Raw genomic sequence first — 24,004 nt, 5'->3', positions numbered from 1 at the left:
TGTTGCAACAGAGTCAACAGTTGATTTAATAATTAAAATAATGATGTGCAAAAATAGCCAAAATAATGATAAAGATAAGGTCAAAGAAATCAATTTTAAAATTTACCAGAAGAGCTATGGAAACACTGTTTGCCAATAATGCTTTTATAGACTGCCTGGTCATAGTTTCAAAGTCACAAAAATCTTCCATCACAACTACTTGGAGCTTCTTGGGTCCCTCCACTCTCCGGCCTTTTCATATTTTAAGTAAAATGTTGACAAAGGATAGATTATTGAACTGACAACTCTTGATTTTCACTCAGAGCTCATTTGCCTGCCCTCATTAACTGGAACAATAGCTTGTTAAAATTCTCAAAACGATTTTTGTATTAAATCCCCTGGAGTCAAATTAATTATCTATTTTAATGTCAGCTCATGATTAAAATACATTATTTTTCAACATATTTTGAACTGCGTTTTGCTCCGTATTTAAATTAATTATGTTTACCTGCAATGTTTTGTTATCACATATCAAAATACACCAATTAAATCAACAGAAAAACTGTGCCATCATACCAATGTAATTCTGGCACTGACACAGGGCTTTACAATACAACAATGTATAATAAATGAAGGGAAATATTTTGGTATTTAATTTTAATGGTAGTTTAATTGCTTTACTGATTATGGCTCTCTACAGATGACACAGAGGGAAAGTTAATTTCATCAGATAACAGTATGAGGAATATCATAGCTGATGCAAACTGAGAATAAAAGCTCTGTGGCTTTTAACTGTACAATCTGCCCTCTCAAACTTAAAACCATACTTCACTGATTTTCCCATCACTGTTAGTCTTCATCAACGATTGCTCTATAAGAGCAATACAGATACAACTGAACACCATTAGTAATTGATTCTGGTGGTGGTAATTTTGCGAGTGAAATAAAACCTCTAAACATTGAATCCCTAGTTGCAAGTGATTCCAGGGCAAGTTTGTGCTAGGTAATAAATGTACAGATTTATCATTAAGGTTGAAGTAAAGCAACTTGAGGCATGGTTAGAATCTTAAAGTATAGACCTTGATTTTTTTGTGACTATTGCAATTACCTTGTTATATGAGAGTAAACATATTGTAACATTGTCAACATACCCCTGTTAAACACTGTTTTCACCTCACATGTTTGGGAATTTTTTTAAATGGTAAATGGACTGAACTTATGTAGCGCTTTTCCAGTCACACAGACCACTCAAAGCGCTTTACACTAGAGCCACATTCACCCAATCGCACTCACTAACGCTCACACATTCATACACCGATACGCAGATCGGTAGGCAACTTGAGGTTAAGTGCCTTGCCCAGGGGCACATCGACATATGGCAGGAGGAAGCTGGAATCAAACCCACAACCTCCTGATTGCAAGACGACTACTCTCCCTACTGAGCCACAGTCGCCCTCACAATGTCGCCTCACGATAGTTTTCTGAAATGTTGGCCCATTCCTGCTAACAGAACTGGTGTAGCTGAGTCAGGTTTGTAGGCCTGCCGACAAATTTTTAATGGAAGTCTAAAAACATCGACTTTGTTGTAATTAGGTCACTTTCATATTAATCTGGCAGTAATAATTGAAAAAAAGAGCCTTCTCCATATGTCCTGTAGTAGGGTTAAAAGTCAGAAGCTGTTCCTTCTAAATAAAACATCCAGAAGTAGATCAAATCTTTTTTCCATATATTATATTTATGATTTTTAGTTTGTTTAACTTTGCACACCGGTTAAACACGCCTACCAATGCCAATCACAGCAACATTAACTTTTTTTAAGGCTTTTAAGTAATTTTTGGGGAATAATTTGATTACCAACTTCAAGCCTATTGAATGGACTATATAGCCGCTAGAATTATGGAATATAGACACATTTATCATCAGCTTTAAGCTTCCTCCACAACTATTACACCGTGATCTGATCCTGCTTTCTCATCATCTATCGCCTCAGTTGAAAACTGACGTCCTGTCTTGTGTTTATTTTACTCAAAATTCATCTGCTGTTATTCTGAAATCATTCTGAATTATGAGTTACTTGACCTGTTTGAGTTAGATTGTAAAATATTCTCTTATTGGTAGTTCCTGAAAGTCCACTGTGAAAATATGACCAAGCGGTTACTGGTGGTTTAATCCCAACTAAACTGCGGTAATATACTGTCATCCTATAATTGAAATTATAGTGTTGCTTCTAGGCCTATTGCATGTTTTAAGCTTTTTTATGATAGAGATTGCATAAAAAGCTTGGTGGTGGTTGCTGCTTTAGGGTTTTTAAAACTCTTCCTTCAATGTATACAGTGTTTCAGTAGGCCCACTGTCATGCCAACATCGATGGATGATGGTTTTCACTTTTCGGGAACCAGGGTAGTTTTCTAGGGTCGTTTTTCTCCCTCTGTCCTTTTCGCTGCAGATACCAGGATCAAATCAGAGTACTATAGCAGAAATCATTCCCAGAAAAATGGCTCTGGTAGGGAAGTAGGACTTTTTGGAAATAAAGGTGGAGCTTTAAAGTGGTAGGATGCTTAGCATTTCTGACTGGTTGAATATCCCAAGCATTTTGTTTCAGTCACCTCCCAGCTTATACCCTTCTGCAGTTCAAACAGGAGCTCTAATTTTGGTTTCAAACACAACATTTAAACTCAGCCATTCATGCTTAATATTACAGTGTATTACAGAGATTGTATTTAAATACATTGATAAAATGTGCCAACCTTAGTGGATATATTTCATTAATGGAAGAGCAGACTTCTGCTTTCAGCCTTTCCATGGAGATAGAGAGAGAGACTAATGCTGTTGTCAAATTCTTAGTAGGAGATTTTAACAAGTAAACTCAGAATATTTCAGAACATGTATGGTCTCAGATACAGATCAACACTGCAAGAGCTTTACAGCTGTGAAATTGTTATCAATTATGTCTTTAGATAGCAGGTTGTAATTCAGATCAGAGCACATGTTTTTCCTTTTTCACGCAGTCACGAGTCAGGATGCATGCAGTTCATTTAAAATTTATCCCAGCTATACATTTCCACAGTTTGGAGTGGCAGTATATGGCTTTTACACCATAACCGCCACAAAACAATCTGTTATTAATTCTTCATTGCTCTGATATCACTGTTTTTAATTCTGGAGAATGAAAACGTGTGCAAGAAATGGTGTAAGCAGAAGTTATGTTCCAGCGAACAAATGTTCAGGAACCTGCATCTGATCTATGGACATCAATGTAAGTGTATGATATAGTCTTTACACATTTTAAGAAGATATCAGACTGGAACTTGGTATGTCTACTTGTATTAGTATCAGTATGAAAAGAAAATTGTGACTGGGACATCGCAAATGTTTATCCATTCACTGTGACACTTAAATGAAATATATTAATATTTACTCATCCAATGTGCAGGTTTGGTGACTGCAGCTTTATTTCCTGCAACAGTGAGATAAGGTTAAAAATGACTTGAGCAATATGCAATTTTGTTTTTTATTTCCTCTTTGTATGACAGTTACACTGGCCTTTTTGACCAGTGTAATTTTTCCTGAAACACTGAGCATTTTCTCTAAGCGTCATCAGCAAACATCACATTTAGTACAGTAAATGTGATGTTGTGCTCAGATTTATAGTCATGAACATCTAATGACTGAGCATCTCTACGCCTCCTATGACTACAGCCAGGCCTACTTTTCCATATCTTTCATTCCGTATAAACAGATTCATGGTACCTCAAGTGTTGACATGTGACAGAGCACATCTGGAATTTAAACAGCTCACCTCCAAGGTTCATCCCAGCCTGAAGACACTTCCGTACGCGACAGGCTGGGCAGTTTTTCCTTCGGATCTTATCAATGATGCAGTCATTTCTCCCTGCGCACAGGTAGTTGTGCTGACCTGCAAGAACAAAAAGAATTTATGAGTTGGGGCCACAAATGGTGCATCAAAGAAAACAACTGTGTTATTTGACAATCATGCAGAACAATCACCTGATTTTGAAGTCAAAAAATCTGAAAATTCATAAACATCTTGGTGAAAATTAGGTTATTTGTGCTTATTTTTCTCAAGGTACATTCTATATGTATGGCTACTAGTGCATTATACAGTAAATATATATATACATTAAAAATCATGAGGGATTTAGTGGAAGCAGGGCACTGGCTCCAGCTCAGCTATTTCTGACAGTGATGCTAACATGGCGAGAATCCCTCCTGCCTCTTGCCTAGCCCTTAGCTAGACCCAATGATCTCCCATTTCAGAGTGCTTCCTTCCGCTCCACTAGCTCTTCACTGTACAGCTACCCTCCTCCTCGTCCTCCTCCTCTTTTCACTCGTCTTCTCCTCTATAACTGTCTCAATCCCTTTTTTCCCACACGTCCGCCAGCCTCTGAGCACCATACACCCACACACAGGCACAGTCCTGCCTATGCACAAACACAGTCATTCACTCACAAATGAACACATGCATGAACACACACACACACACATACACACACACGTATATATTTTTTATAAAATAATACACACAAATAAAAAACAGTGCGGCTGAGACTGAATGGCACACAGCGGTATTGTGACCCCAGTGACCCCCAATGCAAAGCTTTCTTTCCCCAGGCTTTAGTTTGACATTGTGTTAATACTATGTTGTATAAATGTGTCCATGTTAGTAAGTACCTTCTTGCATACTTATTTCTTAACTTAGAGGATTTTTGCAATGACTTTTGTCATATATGAGTGTGTTTGTTTGTTTTCTTGCGATTTTCTGCAGATAAGACTTGCTGTGAATTATCCTTATGATGTACATCATAGGATTTATGTTTTTGTGTGCAGGATCGAGCAGAAGTTGTTTTCTGAGCTAGCAGGAGCAGTGCGCAGTGTGTCTGTCTGGCTGCTGCCAAAAGCCAAGGAACCGAGCTGCAGGAGGAGAGGCAGCAGCTGTAGCCCCACCACTATTTCTGGCTAAATCACATGACCGTTACATAAGCCCATTTTTCTTGCTCTAAAAAACAGTAAACTGCGACACAGGAAACACAACGCAGCCATATCCTTCCCCACTCTCCCCTTGAAACATGCATAAGCATTAGGGCCTCAACTTTGAGAAACTAAATATATTAATTATGCACAGCTATGGAATCGCTCCAGTGCAATTTAAATGACCAGTGCTAACATTACATAGGTGCTCAGTGTGCACTACTAAATATTCAACTCATCTTGAAATGCTAAATGGTTGGAGCGAAGTCAACTGATGCACTCTGACCTGCATTCTGATAATTCAGTACTAGATCTGTTGGCTGCACTAATGGAACTCTTCAGTTAATTAAGTAGTAAAAAATAAGTAAAGTGAGACACTGATGTAACAGCAAAACACAGTAGAAAACTGAATTTTACACCACTCAGCCCCTTGCAAAAGCACTATACCAGAAAACTACAGTCATAGTGGTGCTGATCGTTCATACATTTTCTCACATTTAGACCCGTGTAGAATTTGTTTTTAGATACACCAACATACTTGGCAAATTAGAAAACTTCAAAAACCCAGTTTTATAATGCTCAGATAATCCTAACAGTCCTTAGATAAAATGTGTATAAATATATATCTTAAGTGGTCAAACAGCACTTAAATTGTGAGCACCAGTTGTCACTTTTCATGAAGCAGCAGGAAAAGATGACCAGGTAAATCAGGGCAAATCTTTGGTCAACAATGTCTATTCACCAGCATGCGTCCAGTCTCCATTGTAACAAAAGGTTATGACGGCTAATGGCTGGCAGTAGTCTCAACTGATTCCATTACTCCTTCGGACGTTACCTCAGATCTTCCCTACAGCATCAGCATATAGGTTTTGCAGCTGATCCACCACGTCATCCAGATGGAAGATGTTGACCATTAGCCTGGCAAGTAAGTTCATTTAGATTTAGAGACATGTCTCTGGTAAACAAAAACTCAGCAGTCTCAGACTTGCAAGTATACATGCTTCGTGTGTACTTGCATTGTTAAATAATCCATGCAGTTCAAGAGACGAACATTAGCAAAGGAAAGCAGTGGCATAGGTGTTTCCTGCCGATCAGCTCTGAGCTGTGCTAAGAAAGTGGTTCTGCTGCCCAGTCTGTTGCCAAGCACACCATATCCTGTGCCTCCTCCTCGTACCACTTGTGCAGCTGACTGGCTCATTACCGAGTACTGGGCATGGTACAGTGTGAGTTTTAACAATATGATAAATGCTGAGAAAAAGGTATAATGTACAATAATGTATTAACAAAATCTAATTTTATGAAAAACAGAAAAATGATTATTAGTCCTTCTGCTGCTAAAAATATTAGCTAATTAAGGTATAATAATGATATCTATAACTTATTTACTGTCGTTTCGATTCTGATTCATAGACTTATGCAAAAACATAGAATATACACCAAACTAAATGTAGCTGTCTTAGCTGAGTTTATTTGCTGTGCTGCTCTATATAGAGCAACTTAAGGATACCTAGTTGATAAGAGGTTGTTAATTAGTCAAGCTATCTGATTGGAAAGCCAGCCTACATTTGTCTGCTTAACAGTCTGCTTACAGCTTTAAATCTGTGGTTCTGAAAAACATTCCCCTAAAAGAAGCGCTGGGTGGTGGTCTTTTTGTTTCCACACCATCGCCATGACCAGAAATATTTGCAAACAACCAAGTTTGTCTTTCTTGTAAGTAACAGAAAAAAGTGTAGGACCCCTCTTTTACCCAGCACTATTCCATACTTCATGCAGCTGCAAAAAACACTAGTCGTTGGTTTGCCTTGATAGCACTAAACGGCCAATGCTTAGCAGTCAGCCATGCAGCCCCCCTTGCATTGATTATGTAAGAAAGCAACATCATCCACAATTATCAAAACATTTTAAACAAATGCCGCATCATAGTGCATGAAGCCAAAAATACAGTTAGTTTTTTCTGGAAAAAGACAGGCCACCCATTTTTGAAGATAACATGATTTTAGGCTTCTAGCTTTTGAGAATTAAATCAAAATGTTTAGGAAATCTTGACAGGAATCCACTCATGACTATTTTTAACTAATGACTTCCCATCTGGCAGTTGCCTGATGTGTAATCCTTGTAGTCTGTCAGGTGCAGCACATATCAGTTATGAAAACTTTCAGATTAAAAGGAAACACAGTGGGGTGTCCCAGAGAGACCACACTTTAACTAGAATAATCTGTGATGTGGTTCCACGTGCACTGGGTAGGATACAAAAGATTTCCCAAGAAAATACAAAGAGGATTAAACATAAGGAGGCACATTGTTGATAAAAATAAGCTGAAGATCGCTTAATGCAGATATGCAGCTACTTTATTTAATTGGACAGCACACAAACTACCACTGTTGGTGGGGTTTTACACAATAAGAACCATGCTTTCACTCTTAGGAATATTATATTAGAAACCTAACATAATATACATAACCAGAATAAAATACATACTTAAGATCTCTAATTTGTTTACTAGTTTATTCTCCTCTACATGTATATAACGGGTAATGTTTTCTCATTTTGCTTCATTGGCACAACATAAAATGCATCTTGTCATCATTTCAGCCTCAGTGTGACAGGTGAAAATGTGCAATGTACAAACATAGACAGTGTTTATGATACAGGGCTCTCATTTACCCCTTGCGAACAGATTTAATTTCAAAAATATAAATTTCATAGTATAAACCTTTATTTTGAAGGGATGGGTTGGGAGTAATTCTGTTTTATTCTGCTTTCTTCCTGCTACTTTATATGATTATTTGAGATCCTCATATGCATCTCTGCAGCACATCATAAGATTTTGTTTTACACTGTATCGGTACTGTGTCTTTAAAAAAAGACAAATAAACGCAGCTGAAAATGCTGATAAAAAATATCAGGTTGGTGCAGCCAATTTGGTTGCAGAAAAAAGGCGTAACACTGATGTCAAAGAACAAAGGGATCACTGGGGAACAGGAAGAGATGCAGGTCAGATTATATCCACTGGAGAGATGTGCAGGTCAGTCCAGGTTAGAGGAACTGAAGTCATGGAGGAAGTAGCGTTATGTCGTATGACTGCTTCTGAATCAAACATACATTATATCAGACATAAAGCTTTTGTGATCTCCAGCCTCAAACCTTTACCAATTTAACTTTCTCTTTTTTTGCAACCAAATGGTTAGAATGGTTGAGAAAAGGAATTAAAAAATCCATGGTTTAAAATATTTTAATCTATTTCAATATATTTTTTTTATTAAAGGAAACTAACGTACTTTGCAAAATGTTGGCCTAGATTCTCAGTCATCCAAAACATGACAATCCTAGTTATTAAAGATAAACTGGATTTATTGTGTTGTTTTCAGAAAGTGCCACATCTCCCACCCAAAAGGCTTCTCCAGTAAAACACAAAAAGAAAAGTCTTGTTGCCTTCCATCTACACACGTAGGTGGTATGGTTTAAAAAGTCTTTAAGTTATCTCTAAATTCTTTCTATTTTGTGTCCAAGGAAACAAACTTAGCATATTGATATTGATCAATAGTTCTTCAGGCTATATGAAGATTTAATAAATCTTTTTCTTGGAAAGCAACAGCTGTCGTTTCTTGGTTGGCTCCAGGCAAAACGCGAGATTGCCACATGTACATTTGCAATATTTGTTGGTTATGTCCAACTGGCAACAATACATGTTCTGCATGTCAACAGGATATTCAGACTTTTGTATGGAGCCTTGCTGCAGGAGAACCTCAAACCTATGAAAGATGTTATTCTTCAAGATGCTGGAGTTCCTATCTTGTCCTGTATGCTGGAGTTGCTGAAGAAAAAGGTACGTGGCTCTAAATGTGAAGAAACATTAAGTCCTTACTCGTCTTCAAAGTACCTGTGTTGCTTTGATGTGGTTCCTATGTAAAGAGTGCACATACAGTGGGATCAAGGGTATGGAATTCACTTGTCTGCTGTGTCATGCCTGGGTACTTTATTTGTCTATGGCCTCACTGTCTTGTTTAATTTTATTTTATCTTTAAGGATTAGCTTATCAACTGGGCACGAATGATTTTCCCTGAGTGGTCAGATAATTATTAGCAGAAATGATTGACAGTAAGTTGTGCCATCTGTTTCACTTTAACATTTTTATGTATCCAAAATCCCAAGGTGAGGTAAGCATCTGCATAGCGTAGAGTGAACGTGATGAATGTTGGTTTGTTTTTGCAATTGCAGTTGCAGTTGCGTTGATTCTGTAGCGGTATGCACATATCAGGTATACATGGTGTGTGAAAGCTAATACAAACATGTCCAAAAAAATCAGTGGCAGCTTGGCTTTGTTGGCGATCAAATGATGAATGCATCAAATGTGTCACGTGCTTAGCAAGGTAAAGCAGGACCATTATTTTCCTGTGACATCGTGTCTTTCTTTACCATAAAGATTAAATCAGATATACAACATTGTGACAGGGGTATCAAGGTTACAGATTATTTTGGAAGCAATCATAGCACAATCCAGTTTACTAATATCATACAGTGCTTCTGTATGGTATTTATTTTCTGAAGTCAAAGGTGTCTGCTGTTCTGTGGAGAAGAGACAGCAGTTCTCGGGGATTACGGCTCCATTTGCATTGTACAACTAAACAAATAGTGAAATCAATTTGTACATGTCTCATATTTTGACAGTTTGTCTAAAAGATAACCATTCACGTTAAGATAATAAAGTTTCTGATCTCAGTACACCATGGCACATTTTATTATTCACCTGCAATAACAACCAATAAAAATCATATTTAGAGTTTATTATCTAATATATTTTAGGAATAATTGAACTGAATTGAAGGTAGTAATAACAATAATATATAGTTACTAATGTGGTCCATTAAGACATTAATATGCACACCTCTGCAGTGGAAGATCAACTGAAATATGAGTCATTGCGTTTCATTTGTGCATCAGATCTTGGCAGGATTTTTGTTTGTACTAGTTTTCTAAAACATTACCATCAGATGAAGATTATCTGCTAAAAAACATATTTTTGTTTTGTTTTATCCACAGAAAAGAAACTTTCAAAGATTATAAAAAAGACTGGCTGTTTGGAAGAAAAGTGCCAACCCATTGTTTAGGTCCACTTTCAGGCACACATTTGCTTTAAACTCCTGCTGGAACCCGCAGCACTCTCCAAACGTAACAGCTTTGAATTTTGTGGCCAATTTACAAAGTGACAGGGAGTGAGTTGGCATGTTGTGCACACTTTCTATTCAAATGATGTCTGGTGTTAGACAAGTTAAGAGCAGGGATCCAGATAACTCTGTTAGATTAAATGGCTCTTCTCCAGTTATTGTTACATGAGCCTCCAGCACACACAACCAGAAGAGTTTAGGCATCGGTGGGAGGCTTCCTGCTCTCCCATTCAGTGCAAAAAAACACATGATTGGATGGCTGAGCTGCCATTCAAGCAGAAACTGTACTGCTGTCCTCAGACAACCTCGTATACAGAGGCAGTAATGAGGAGGATTGACACAAGTACCTTGGAAATCATGGCCCTGTCAGATTGTAGAGCCAAATGAGGCTCTACAATATATCTAATATGAACCTCTTAATTTGAGCAGAAAGAGCTAAAAGCAGGGTTAGATATTACTCTGAAGAGCCGAAATGCCAAGCCACTGATGACATGTGAATAATAAGCTTGCAGTGAACTTCCCAAATGTGCTCCACATGGAACCGATTATGTGCAGCTGTTTTACATCAACAAGCTTGTCTTCCGTAAAGTGCAGAGACCAATATGAATGGAAAACGGATAAATATATAATAAAAGAAAAGATCCATATTATATATGTTTATCTGTGTTTAAAGATCAATTATACATTCAGGGTAATTAGTGGGGTAAATGATGTGAAACGACACCAGAGCATGCAGGCTGTAAAAGACATTGATTTAACCACAAACACTTTGGTCACTGAACACATCTTGATGTAATAACATTATCTTATGCAATATTAGTAGTTCTATTTCCTGATCCACTGCAGATGCCCCCAGCTCTGACAAATTCATTTAGGTCAATAAATGTATAACATCATTTGCAATGCAGCTTTGTAACATACCAATTTCAGACATAGTCATGGCATAAAGAAAGTGCATCCCTTAAGATTGTAGGGTTTTACAGATTCTGTATGTATCTTGGTTTCTTTGGGGAGTACTTTCTATTTGGGTTTCATCTTGGTTTAATAAATAATGACAAATTTAAATCTGTGGTGTGTGATTTTGTATATTTTATCAAAGAATTTTTAAGACCTTTAGAAAGCCTTGAAAAAGAAGAAATATATAACGGGACCAATGGAAGAAACAGTGCAGCCATCATCGCATTCATGAAGAAGACAGATTCTCTGTCCCAGAGATGAAGATGTTCAGGTATGAATTGTGTGTATCAACCCTACAATAAAAGTCAGAACACCTTGTGAAGATGTGCCTCTGAGATGAAGAAGTCATTACCAAAAGCAACATAAAAGTCTGATAACAGCTTGCAAATGCACACAGGGACAGCAACTTTAATTTTGGATGCATGTTCTGTGGTCTGATGAAACTTAAATTTCAGTGTTTGGTCCTAATGACCATCATGACATTTTGAAGAAAAAAAGAAAAAAGCATGCAAGCCTGAGATAACCATCCTAACTGTGAAGTACAGGGGTGGCAGTATCCTATTGTGTGGGCCCGAGCCCCATAAGATCTCAGTCCCATAATAAATTGTGAGCAGAGCTTAAACAAGAAGCTTGTGAGAAGCTTCTGGAAAGATGCCAGCATGTTTGATACAAGTTATGCAGTTTTCTATTCTATGAAATAACAAGGAAATGAAGGTAAGCTTCTAAATTTGAAAAAAGTACAAATAAAAAAACCCAAATAAATTTCTCATTTATTATTTTGGCATTTAGCAAAAGGAAATCATTTGGTAATGGTAACTGACCTAAAGCAGGATACATTAATTCTGATTTAACGTTAGTACAAAAAAAGAAAGTATTATGTCTTTTTTTTTATAAAGTGCATGTACACATCTGGTTTTATCTGATTTGCTTGGGTTTATAGAGGTGAATATAGTGCCTTTCGGAAGAGGAGAAACTTTGATAGAGTGAATGTCCTTTAAAAAAGAACAATAAGAGAACAGATTTGGACAGTTAAAGGCCCAGGTGGCCAATAGATGTTCTAAACAGATGGTCTCAATTTAAATACAGCAGGAGAGTTGAGGATTCAGCATTGTAATATAAAAGCTACCTAAAACTAAACTGTCTGCCATATATAAAGTGAAACAGGTTTGCCCACAACCAGAGATTGTTGTCGGATTTGTTGTCTGCAGAATGCTAACCAGCTCTGTGGTGAAGGGCTTTGAGCCATTTATTCATCTAATGAACTGCAGTCGGCTGAAAAGTTGTGTCCCCCGGGTGCCGCTGTGCCAAAAGAAATTAGGCAAGGGCTGGATTGTACCCCATCTACAGATGCCTACTCTCTTTCTTTTCTCCTCCATGCTAAGTCCATGTTTTGGTAGCTTTGAGAGGAAAAAGTTGGAAGAAGGGGGCGAAGAAACAATGGAAGATATAGGGAGCAGAGTGTCTCCTCACGTCCTAACTTACACCTCTCACTGCTGACACATCACTTTCCATCTCTCTCCTTCCTTGTTACTTACTCTTTCGGCTCTATCTCTTCGTCTGTGTCTGACTTTTTCTTTGTCCTTCCTCCTCCTCCCCCCTTCGCTGTATCCGTTTCACTGTCCTCTATCTCCCTTCACTTTGCAAAATCCTTCTTGCACTATTTTCATCCTTTGCTTTGCTTCGCCTTTCCTCTCGTTTTTTCCACCTCAGCAGCAGCTGTGGAGAGGTCAAATAAGGTAACAGCTCATACGTTGACATCACTACACTGCATGCTATGCTTTGCACAGTTGCAGTTATTTGGCTAAAACAAATGTGGTTTTAATACTATAATTACACAGATGGGAGCTGTGTTGGGAGTCTCACCTGACTAGCACCATCTCTCTCATCACTGTATCTTTAACATCTTCTATGAGCTAGCTGCTTGGCAGCCTTGAAGCTAGAACAAGAGCATGTCTGATTTAATAATTCCAGACAAGTAATCTAGTTTCATGTCTCGGCAATGAAAATGTGTAAATATCACTAAATTAGGGCATGATTTGATTGTGAATTTCTGCAATTCCTCCAATGGTCAGGAGATCGGCCAAAGCGCTTGATGGCAGGCTGGCAGGAAAGCCATTTTTCCCCTTCTCATAAGCGCTGGGGTTTTCAATGCGTTTTGCATTCAAACACTCATCTAAATGAGTTAGGCCAAGGCCTCAGGCAACAGGCGCAACATGAAAAGCACATTATGACTGTGGCTGATATTTATCCCAAGCTAAATATAACATAAGAGCTGTTCCTACTGATTTTTTTTTTCCTTTTCATTATGCTTGTGTAAAGCAGGTCACACTCCCTAAATGAAAAGCTTGTGTTTGGTAATTTTAGGAATAATTTGGGGGATAAAACACAACCTCTCTACAGAATCTGAACATCCCCTTTAAGTATTCACATCATGAGTTTAAGGGAAGGGCAGGCCCAAAGATGTATAAGGCGCTAAGCAGAGTTTTATTTGTAGCCTGTAGAAATGGGAGTCAGGGGAGTGCGGCTAAGTTTAAGAGTTGCTCACAAGCAAGCATTGGATAAAAGATTATGTCAACTATATTAGTAGATATAATAAACAGTTACAGCGTGCATGAGATGTAACCTCAGCTCAGACGAAGGCATTAAAATCGTTATATAATATATAAGCAAAGTCTGCTTATACTTCAGGCCAGCTCTTGAAAACACAAATAAAATATAATGCTACTTAAGATTTGCTCAAATACCTGTGTGTGCTGACAGCTCATTAGCAACCACTTGTATTAAGGAGATGAATGTACTCACCAAACTGTCTTAATAAATACTAATAAATATTTTTTCTATAGGTTTCCATCTTTTTTAGAGTTGCCACAAACCAGGATTGAGTTAATTTTGTTTGCATTTACGGTGAGTGTGTTTTTTAATAACTTTGTGTCTAATTCATTAATTACAACATTTAACTGTCACAAAGGTAGTGGTAATGATTTCTTACTTTTTTTTTTCTTTTCAGTGCTTTCAACAAACCAAAACCAAAGAAATGAAGTCCAATCCAGGGACACCTGGAATTCAGGTTTACCTTCCACAGCTCTTTTGAAGAAGACTTTGCAGCTTCCACACGTCACCACACCGTAGTGACACCCGGATGCTTCGTCTCCACAGACCAGGCACACTTTGGCCGTTGAGGAAGGTTGTCTGAGCGCTGAGCTGAAAGGATACATGGAAGAAAAAGTTTTCAGATTGGGCATAAATTAACAAAGGATTTTTTTAAAGTCATCAACCAATCTTGTCCTGACTGTTGTCTTCTTAACTGATGCACATGGTGAGACTCTTTTTTACAATTCAAATGACAGCAGCAGCACATTGTTGAGGGCCATAAAGATGTCTTCCAACAGAGGGACAGAGAGAGAGAGAGAGAAAGGGGAGCTTTGCGATCTTCTGATTTATGGCTCCACTGGGCTTACAGAGATGACACTGACAGAATTATGGAGGAGATTATTTAAATTCAATAAGCATAGAGAGACAGAACAGGATGTCAAACCTAAACCGAACCACTTGCCCCCTTTTTAAGAAGAAAATGTGTGATTTACTAGAAAAAAATTTGAAAATGGACAAAAATTAAAGATAATAGCAAAACAAACGTCATTAAAGATCAAAGGTGTGTTATTGTACACTATTGTCTGTAACATGGCATTTTTGTTCTATTTTCTTCAACGGTCGAGGTGTCTGAACTGATCTTTTTCCTGATCCATTGTTTATTTTAAAAACATTTATTCCTTCCATTTCTGACTTCACTCTTGACTGACTGATTACATAGCATTTAGAGCCAAGTATTTACAGCTTATCCTTCCGAATGCAGTGTTAAGTGGGGAACTTTGTGAAGACTTCCTCCAGATACATTTTGATGGTAATAGGTGTCAAATGTCTAACTTTAGTTAATCAATTCTAAAACTTGGTAATTATAGGTGAAATGGGAAATACATTAACACTAATCTGAATTTGTTACTTTCTGTTTAGGTGCCAGTTCAATCAGGATTAAGAGCTTACTATGTTAACATGACCTGCACAGCCTGTTAGAACATCATTCATACATACATACATACATACACTACCTTTCACTTATTCAATGCCAGGTTGCAGAGGTTAAAGGTCAAGAAAGGGAATTCCAGACATCGCTCTCCTCATAAACATCCTTCAATTCATTCTGTTCTCTCAGGCCAGAAGGGATGTCTGGGTCGACCACATGGTCTCCTCCCAGTGGGATGTGCCCAAACACATGAACTGAAAACAAACCTCACAATCTGGCTGTAGAAACATTGCTATTTTTTAATATTCACTAGATGCTCTCCAGGGACCCGTCACACTCTCTATTTCACCTTCCCTCCACAATTCTAACACATACACCTATGATAACAACACACCCTGGGCATGGCACTGGAACGACTCACTTGGACCTTGTCAAGAAGCAGCCATGCACTAGAAGATCCCCCTCCCAGTCCATGGATTACGTTTTAAATTGCTGACAACTACGCCACAACGGCAAATATGCATCCCATATCGTAGTTATGCTGCCAAAGCTATCACTATACGCTGTCTCCATCTCTACCCAGGACCAAGATGTTTCGTTCATTGTAAATAACCTTCTCTAAACAACATGATGGCGGTTAGAATGTATAAATAGCTTTTGCATAAGCTGATTTGACATTTCTGTGCTGGAAATTTTTAGGACAGTAGAGGTGTACATTGGACTTTGGGACTGGCTCTGCTCTGACTAACCATTAGCTTTAGCCTTCAGGAAGAACTAATCTGAATTTATGGAAAATGAAGATGCTAAGTGAGACCTTAACTGCTTATAACCTCTCAACATTGTGAGTTGCTCTAATACCTACATCTGCTAACTGTATATACTTCAGCATTAAGGTTGATTTTACAGATAACAGTAACTCCATCCATGGGCACTAATGGACCCCTATATCATTCTGTTTCACCCGTTCATTGCCCATTAGGTGAAGAGGATGTGACAGCCATGATTTTTTTTATACAAATTTGCACTTTTAATCATCTGACAATTTTTTTCACTTGGCTTCAGTCCAACTTCAAAAAGCTTATTACCAGGGCAGGATTTTCTGGATATTTTTCAGATATAAAAGTTTCAAGGTAACTTTGTGGATGCAATAATGAACTGTGATCACAGCAAAAAGTTTTCTAAAGTGTTCCTGAAAGCAAGCAGTGATTTACACAAAAAAGAGCTCTGTTTCTAAAGCAGCACTGCCTGAAGGTAGAAAAATCCCCACAATCCACTGGATTTTTCCTCTGCGTACAGAGGCTTCTCTGAAAGCTCAAAATATTTTAATCACATAATGTACCAGAGATGATAAAATTCTAACATTTGTTTTGATTTGTTACTTCTAACTAATTTTGTATTTTCATATTGTGTTTTTTGTTTCCATCCATGCATATTAAAAAAAATATCTATCCATGTTCACCTGCTAATCCAAGACTGGGTTGAGGAAACAGTGCCTGAAGGGAAACCAAGACATTTATCTCCCTGGCAACGCTCCAAAGTTCATGCTGGGTGTTCCCAAGGTGTCTAAATAAGACATACTGTGTCCAAATCAGTGTCCAGTAGGTTTTTGGTTCTGCTGAGCAGTAAACGTCCAGTGGAATGTGCCTGGAAATCATCCAAAAGTAGGCATCCGGTACATATCCTGCTCAGATCCTGGAACCACCTTAACTGATTCCATCCAATGCAGAGGAGCACTGGATTAATTTCAGACTGTCCCTATACAGGGGTAATTCATGTCAGCCTCTTTTATTTGGGATCTTCCTTCTTTAGGCAATGATTCATATGATTCATGACCATATGTGATGGTTAAAATGCTGACAGGATGGTAAATCAAGAGCTTCCTTTTTGGTCTAAGCTCTCTCTTCACCCCAATAGACCAAGACAAACAGTGCTTATATTACTGCAGAAAGGCCCCAATTAATCTCTTCATCACCTCTTGAACCCTATCATCAACCATAAACAAGACAACAAAATACTTCATCTCCTCTTCTGGAGACTGACTCTTGAACTGTAGTGAGAAGTTCACCGTTTCTCATTTGAGTACTTTGAATCACACTGAAAGTAGATGACTCTCATCCTGGCTTATTTGCATTCGGTGCAAAGCACTCCAGTGCAAGCTAAAAGTAATTGCTTAAAGATACCACATGACCACATCAGCTGGAAAAATCAAATATGGAACCCTGGGGTTCCCAAAGCAGGCACCATTCTTTCCATGATGAGATCCTCTTGATGAAAACCACAAACAGGATTGGCTGCCTCTGAAGAGTCCAACCCACACTGAAATAAGCGTAACATAAAAGCATTCCAGGTACTTCACAAAATACCTCAGGGAACACAGTCATAAACCTTTTCCAGATCCATTAGACCCATGGGGACTGGACAACCAAACTTGTGATGCCCTCACCAACTTCACAAGGGCACAGATCTGGCCCACTACACCATGGCCAGGACAAAAACTGCTCTGTTCAACATTCTGTTGAAGCCTCCTTTCCATTGCTAATTATAAATGGAAGGCTGTGATTTCTCTCACAATTTAGTCAAATTTTGTTTTGCTTTTATTGAGGAGCTAAGAGCTTTGTTTAATAGTTATTTGTTATAAACATACATATTATATTATATAATAATATTAGGTAAAGTATTTCCCATCAAGCTGACACACAAAACATGTGGATGGGTACAAAGAGAGAACACTTTGTATCAAAACATCAAAAGTGGCCTCAGCTTCTCCCTCTTTTCTGTGCTAATTACCTCTCTTCCATCCCAATCAATAACATGCAAGGTGATTGTCTGGTTAAAATTCTCCGTACAGCCTCCATCAAACCAGCTGCTGGGCTCTCTCTCTTCATCCTCTGTCTCTGCTCCCAGCACACACATTTCCTCCAGGGGACGAGCTGGAAAGGTGTACCGCAGCAGCACACTCAGATACAATCACGACCACTGATCTAATTCCCTCTTGTCCGTCTACACACACATTCAATTTGTTAGGACGCTTAGAGGAGTCTCTGGTGAGGTGTTTGTCTGACTTGGTCTTTCTGGCACTGGGCCTCGTGGTTTCACCGAAGGTGAGTGTTTGTGTCTGCAAATTCAGTCCATGTCAAGATGTATTTTTCAGCATGTTAATGCACTGGATACTCCACCGTTGCCTTGGCCTTTTCACATCAACACAAAGTGGTGTTAGGAAGAAGACAACAGAGGCTAAAAGACACAGCCCTGGAAAGATTTTCAGCCAACAACAACATGAGCAGCAAATGAGAGGTCCGTCTAAAGTCTGTCTACAATATTAAGTCACTGGTCAACCCCTTTAATAGTGCCGCACATTAAAACCTCATCGCTACATGCTGCATGCCTGTTTCCTGGTCAACCAGCAAGGTGACTTCCCCTCCCTCAGAGAAGTATATAGGTCATTCACTTTCTGCTTATGAAACCAGAGCAGACAGGCCAGGCAGCAATGACTGTGCACCAGGAACAGCTGCCGAAATTGTAGCACAAGCAACTAAACCAAACATGAACAAACATTCACACAATAAGTATTTTTATTTTGCAAAATGGAGTATAAAATATCAGTTAAAAAAAGGATAGAAATATATTTTCACCAGGGTTTTGACGAGATCCCCTACCACAAGACCTCAAGCTATTAAAAAGTCACTATCGTTCTCATGAAAGGTATCCAAGCACTATCCAAACTGGCACCACTTTGTCCGGTGAATTAAGTGATCATGAGAATACCACAACTGGCTAATTGTTAGCTGTGAACACTGCTAAAATTTGTATTGGAGCCTTTTATATACATTAAAACTAAAGAGATTTTTAAATATGTTTTTATTAAAATTCTTTAAAATACAATTTAAAGCCTTTCCTATACTAGTGAAAACAAAAAAATGAGAGTTAAAAATATTGCTAAAAACTTATCTCCTCTTGTTCTTGTTAACACAATATTACGTATAGCCTTGTATCGTAAGCTGGATTTTTAGGATTTTAAGCGGTTTTTAGGAGTTTTGTGAATACAGGAAGGAGATTAAGCCAAGGTCTGGTACATTAGCAGTGCTGTGTTCATTTAACCATAATATTTAAATGTTTACTAATGGTTCATTGTATAAAGGAAATTAGAACCAAAATGAACTACATAATACTTTTATAATAACATTTTGCTTTAAATTATAAATTGCAAATAAATGGAAATTAGCAAATCAACTGCATCGTTTAGCTGTGGTATCTATGCATTTATGCATTTAGCTCAAAAACTAGCTCTTACACAGTAGCAGGATTATGACAATGACCCAATATATTTTAGAAAAGGTATCAACATCTTTTTTTCACAAATAGAGAAAAGGTTTTAAAAAATAAAAATGCATTTTAACGACTTCAAACTAATCAATGTAGAATAACTCGATGCAGGGTTCACTTGCCCATACAGTATATTACGGTTTTAATGCTTGTCTGAATCAATGTGATCTTTATGCCATTATGTTTGTGTGTTGAGGGATACACACTTGGACCGCTGTGGTGACCCGGGTCAAAGCCGGCCTTTTTCTCTTAGTGAATGGAGCCCACAGGCTGAGATTAACCTCAGAACTTTTTCTTCTCTTATAAGGTCCAATTAAACAAGACAATTAGTGGAAAGATTCTGAAAAAATATAAAGTATATAAAGAGTATAAAGACCAGACTAGAGGAATCGTTAGTTTAACTTTGAAAACAGGATCTTACTTATTTTTATACATTTTAAAAAGTTACCAAAATCATTTTAATAATTGCTATCAAATGAAAAACAGGTTTTTAGAGCGCCCTATTCCAATATATAATGCTTGTTATAATGTGAGTGGGTTTATTTGAAGTAATCCTGCATGTCCAAGGCCTTTCAAAAGATATGATAATCATGTCTCTGTATCACAGAGCCTCTCTGAAGAAACAAAAACAAACAAAGAAAACAACGATTTATTTAGATATATTTTTTAATCGGAAAATACTTTATGTAAAATGTGCTTTAAGAGTAATATACTCTTAAAGTATATGGCTATACTAACTATTGTGTTGATGTGAATATGTGTATGGATGGGAAATTGACTGATTGTACTGTATAGCGCTTTGGGCTTTCTGGGGACTTGATAAAGCGCTATACAAGTCCTGGATATTTGGCATTATACTTAAAAAGTCCCACTGAGAAGTACAACAAGTAATAAGCTTGAAAAACAAAGCAAAAGCTACAAGCTAACATTCATGCCACATCTCTGGCCATCTTATAAAGATGTGTGAAATGCCTTAAAATGAACTCGTTTTAGTCTTGTCAAAAAATCTAAATAAACAGTGGGACCTTGGGATCCGCAAGTCTGCATGACAATCATTATACAGTATCTACAGTATCTTACAAAAATGAGTACACCCCTCATTTTTGTAAATATTTTATTAAGTCTTTTCATGGGACAATACTGAAGATATGACACTTTCATACAATGTAAAATAGTCAGTTTACAGCTTGTATAACAGTGTAAATTGTCTGTTTCCTGCAAATAACCAAACACACAGCCATTAATGTCTTAATTGCTGGTAACAAAAATGAGTACACCCGTAAGTGAAACTATTCAAACTGTACCAAAGTGTCAATATTTTGTGTGGCCACCATTATTTGCCAGCACTGCCTTAACTCTCTTAGGCATGAAGCTTTACAAGAGCTTCACAGGTTCCCACTGGAATCCACTTCTCCACCACAACATCGCTGAGCCGGTGGATGATACAGACCTTGATCTCCACCTTCCGTTTAAAGATGTCCCACAGATGTGAAATAGGATTTAGGTGTGGAGAAATGCTTGGCCAGTCCAGCATTTTCACCCTCAGTTTCTTTAACAAGGCAGAGGTCATCTTGGAGATGTATTTGGGGTCGTTATCATGCTGTAGTACTGCCCTGTAGCCTAGTTTCCAAAGCGAGGGAATCATGTTCTGCTTCGGTATGTCACAGTACATGTTTGCATTCATGGTTCCCTTAATGAACTGTAGCTCCCCACAGTCAACTCATGCAGCCCCAAACAATGACACTCCCACCACCATGCTTGATTATAGACAAAAAACACTTGTCTTTGTACTCCTCACCTGGTTGCTGCGACACATGCTTGGGACAATCTGAACCAAATAGGTTTATACTGGTCTCATCAGTCTCTATGTCCTTAGTCTGTTTGTCCTCAGAAACTGTTGGCGGGCTTTCTTGTGCATCGTTCTTTGCATAATCATGTCCAGAGGTTCCAGAGCAGTCCGCAGGACAGAGGCAGCCTTGTTATCAGCTTATTCAGCTGTTTTACGTCACTAGTTTGGATGCTGCTGTCCCAACAGATGAAGGCAGAAGAAATTGCACTCTTTAAAAAAATCAGACTTTCTTACTGTACTTCTTAAGGAGTACAGTCAACAATGTCATAAGGCGAGAGGTGGGTTACATCCTGTACAATGCCTATCCATCAGAGGGCAACACAGAGACACACTAGACAAACAACTATCCACAGAATGCATGGGGAGAACATTCAAACTCCATGAAGAAAGATTCGAACCCGGGACCTTCTTGTTCCACAGCAACAGTGCTAACCACTGCTCCCTGCAGCCTACAACTAAGAATATTTGTAAAATAAGCTCTTAAAATGGTCCCAGCAGATAATGTTCTGCAATTTTGTTGCAGCCAGTTCTCTGAACACAGTGTTTGACGTATTCTTTTCTGGACTGCACACTTCTCTATTTCTGGGTTCAGGCTTAGACTTATTCACTTAGACTGACTACATAGATCAAAAAGGCCTCAGTCTTTGCTCTTGTTCCTTTTTTTCTCTCTCTCTCTCTCTTCGTACAGAAAACCCCAGGGCAGCAGTTTCATTGTTTTCAGTGTGCTTTCATCTTTAGAGATAACACACAAAGCTAACAACTGATTTAGTTACTGTTTATTTCCCATGAGGGTACAGATGAGTACACAACGCCTGTTTATACGCACCCAAATTTACAAGCAGATGTTTTAATCTCCTAACTCTTTTACACCAGCTTTTAGTGCTTATCCGCTTAGGGGAAACATGAATGAATTCTCCAAAGAAAAAAGGAAATTTGTGAGGACAGAATGCTTTGGACAGATGTTTGGACTTAAACTGCTACCATGCCTTTCTAGAAGTAATTCAGATGTCACACTGGGAGCATTCTTCAAATGGCTGAAATGTCTGTGCTCTCTTGCATCAGCAGAGGGAAGGCAGTAAGCAAACAAGAGCAAAAAGGATATTAATTAAAGCACCATGGGTAAAGACAAGTGAAAAGCCATTCAATTCATCTACCTCCACACGCAGAGAAAAACTCAGACCATTGCTCTTTTTACAATCTCTCTACATCATCCAGATTCATGGATCCTCACTTAACTTCTCCTCAGCTAACCACCCACATTTTCTTTAGGATGAGAGATATGATGGCCATGGAAGAATAATAATTTTGTAAACCTTTCTGTGTTTTATTGTGTATGTTTTAATTTACCCTGTTGAAAGACCCAGAGTCGGGCCATTTTAGGTTTTCTGGCAGAGCCAAATTTTTAACAAGGTTCCCAGGGCCTTTGGAAGAGAAACTGGCCCACAGCATCACGGATCCTCCACCATACTTAACAGTGGGCATAAGGTTCTTTTCCATAAATTCATATTTTGTTTCAGACAAGGCCCTCCAGGAACGTTCTTGTTAAAAACATCAGTCTTATTCTTATCTGCCCAAAGCACATTGTACTGCCACTGTTCAGCATCACATATTCAAATTTGTGATGGTAGAACAGACACCTCATTCTGATGGACTGACGGCCATTACAGATTTTGGCTTACCTCCCTTATCATCCTGATAACTGTGATTTGTTGCAGTTCCAATTGTTTCATACTTTTTATTCATTGCTCTGAGTGTAGATTTAGGTAGGTTTACCTGAGTATAACAGAAAGACTGAGATCTCTTAAAGCAGAAAATATTCTAAAAATCTTGCTTATAAACCTTTACCCTCAGGTAGAGGGTTTTGCTACCTTGCCCTTTCATGTCAAAAGCAATTCATTTCCTAAACAAGCATTTTGTAAAAAAAGGTTTTAAAATGTCCCCTTTTTCTGATTAGCAGACTTAAACAGAGATGTTTTAAATCCACTTTTTTTATTTGTTGATTTCTGAAATTCAGCATTATGGGGTAGTTCACATTGAAGCTCTAAATTGCAGAGGGTGTTGTTGGTATTAAATGTTTTTTTATTGTCTATCATTAAAGTTAAATGTTTACATGTTTGCCTTCCATATTTAGATGAAGATTTTGTTTTATAATTTTTTTCACAGGGTGATATGAATGGACATTTTAGCGTCTCAAACAAGCAAATGAAAATGCCTATTCTGTTTTTTTACTTTCAGTCATTTCCAGATGTAAAAATATCAAACGATAGCTGCTTTATACTTGAATGTGATGTTTTCTTGTCTTTGCCATTTTGAAGAAGAGCTAAAAGTAATTGGTCCCTTGTCGAGTAATATTTATTGAGAAGGGAAACTGAAACTTTCCTAATGTGTTGTTATTGCAAACTGAATAAATGTACCCAAAATAAAGGTTAGATTTTCCTAAATTCTTCAGTATGAGATCATGCTGCTACAATAAAAGATTAATTTATTTTAAGGCTTTTACACAGCTGCACCAGGATTGCTGATAAGCATGGAAGTAACTGAATTTAATAAGATATCATTATGAATAAATGTACTAAAATGGCTAGATGATCAATAAAACCAAGTTGTCATTGTTAATTGTAGATATGTTTATACTGTTTAATTTGTACTGTATTGCACCAACTACACCAAAACAAATTCCTTGTATGTCCAAAAACGTACTTGGCAATAAAGCTTTTCTG

At 37.9% G+C, this 24,004-nt stretch overlaps 1 protein-coding gene across 5 annotated transcripts in view; it reads right to left on the bottom strand.

The window, feature by feature from the left end:
• nr3c2 (nuclear receptor subfamily 3, group C, member 2) overlaps positions 1-24,004 on the bottom strand; it is a 135,191-nt gene that overhangs the window by 43,481 nt on the left and 67,706 nt on the right. For all 5 annotated transcript variants that reach the window (XM_047364521.1, XM_047364518.1, XM_047364519.1 and 2 more), the window contains exons 3-4: positions 14,165-14,292; positions 3,779-3,895 (exon numbers count right to left, since the gene is read on the bottom strand). In XM_047364521.1, coding sequence (XP_047220477.1) covers positions 3,779-3,895; positions 14,165-14,292 — 245 coding nt within the window. The remainder of the gene's footprint in view (positions 1-3,778; positions 3,896-14,164; positions 14,293-24,004) is intronic.

Source organism: Girardinichthys multiradiatus, chromosome 5, assembly GCF_021462225.1.
Source record: "Girardinichthys multiradiatus isolate DD_20200921_A chromosome 5, DD_fGirMul_XY1, whole genome shotgun sequence".
In the NCBI taxonomy this organism is placed as follows: domain Eukaryota; kingdom Metazoa; phylum Chordata; class Actinopteri; order Cyprinodontiformes; family Goodeidae; genus Girardinichthys; species Girardinichthys multiradiatus.
This window is presented reverse-complemented; position numbering and strand designations above follow the sequence as displayed.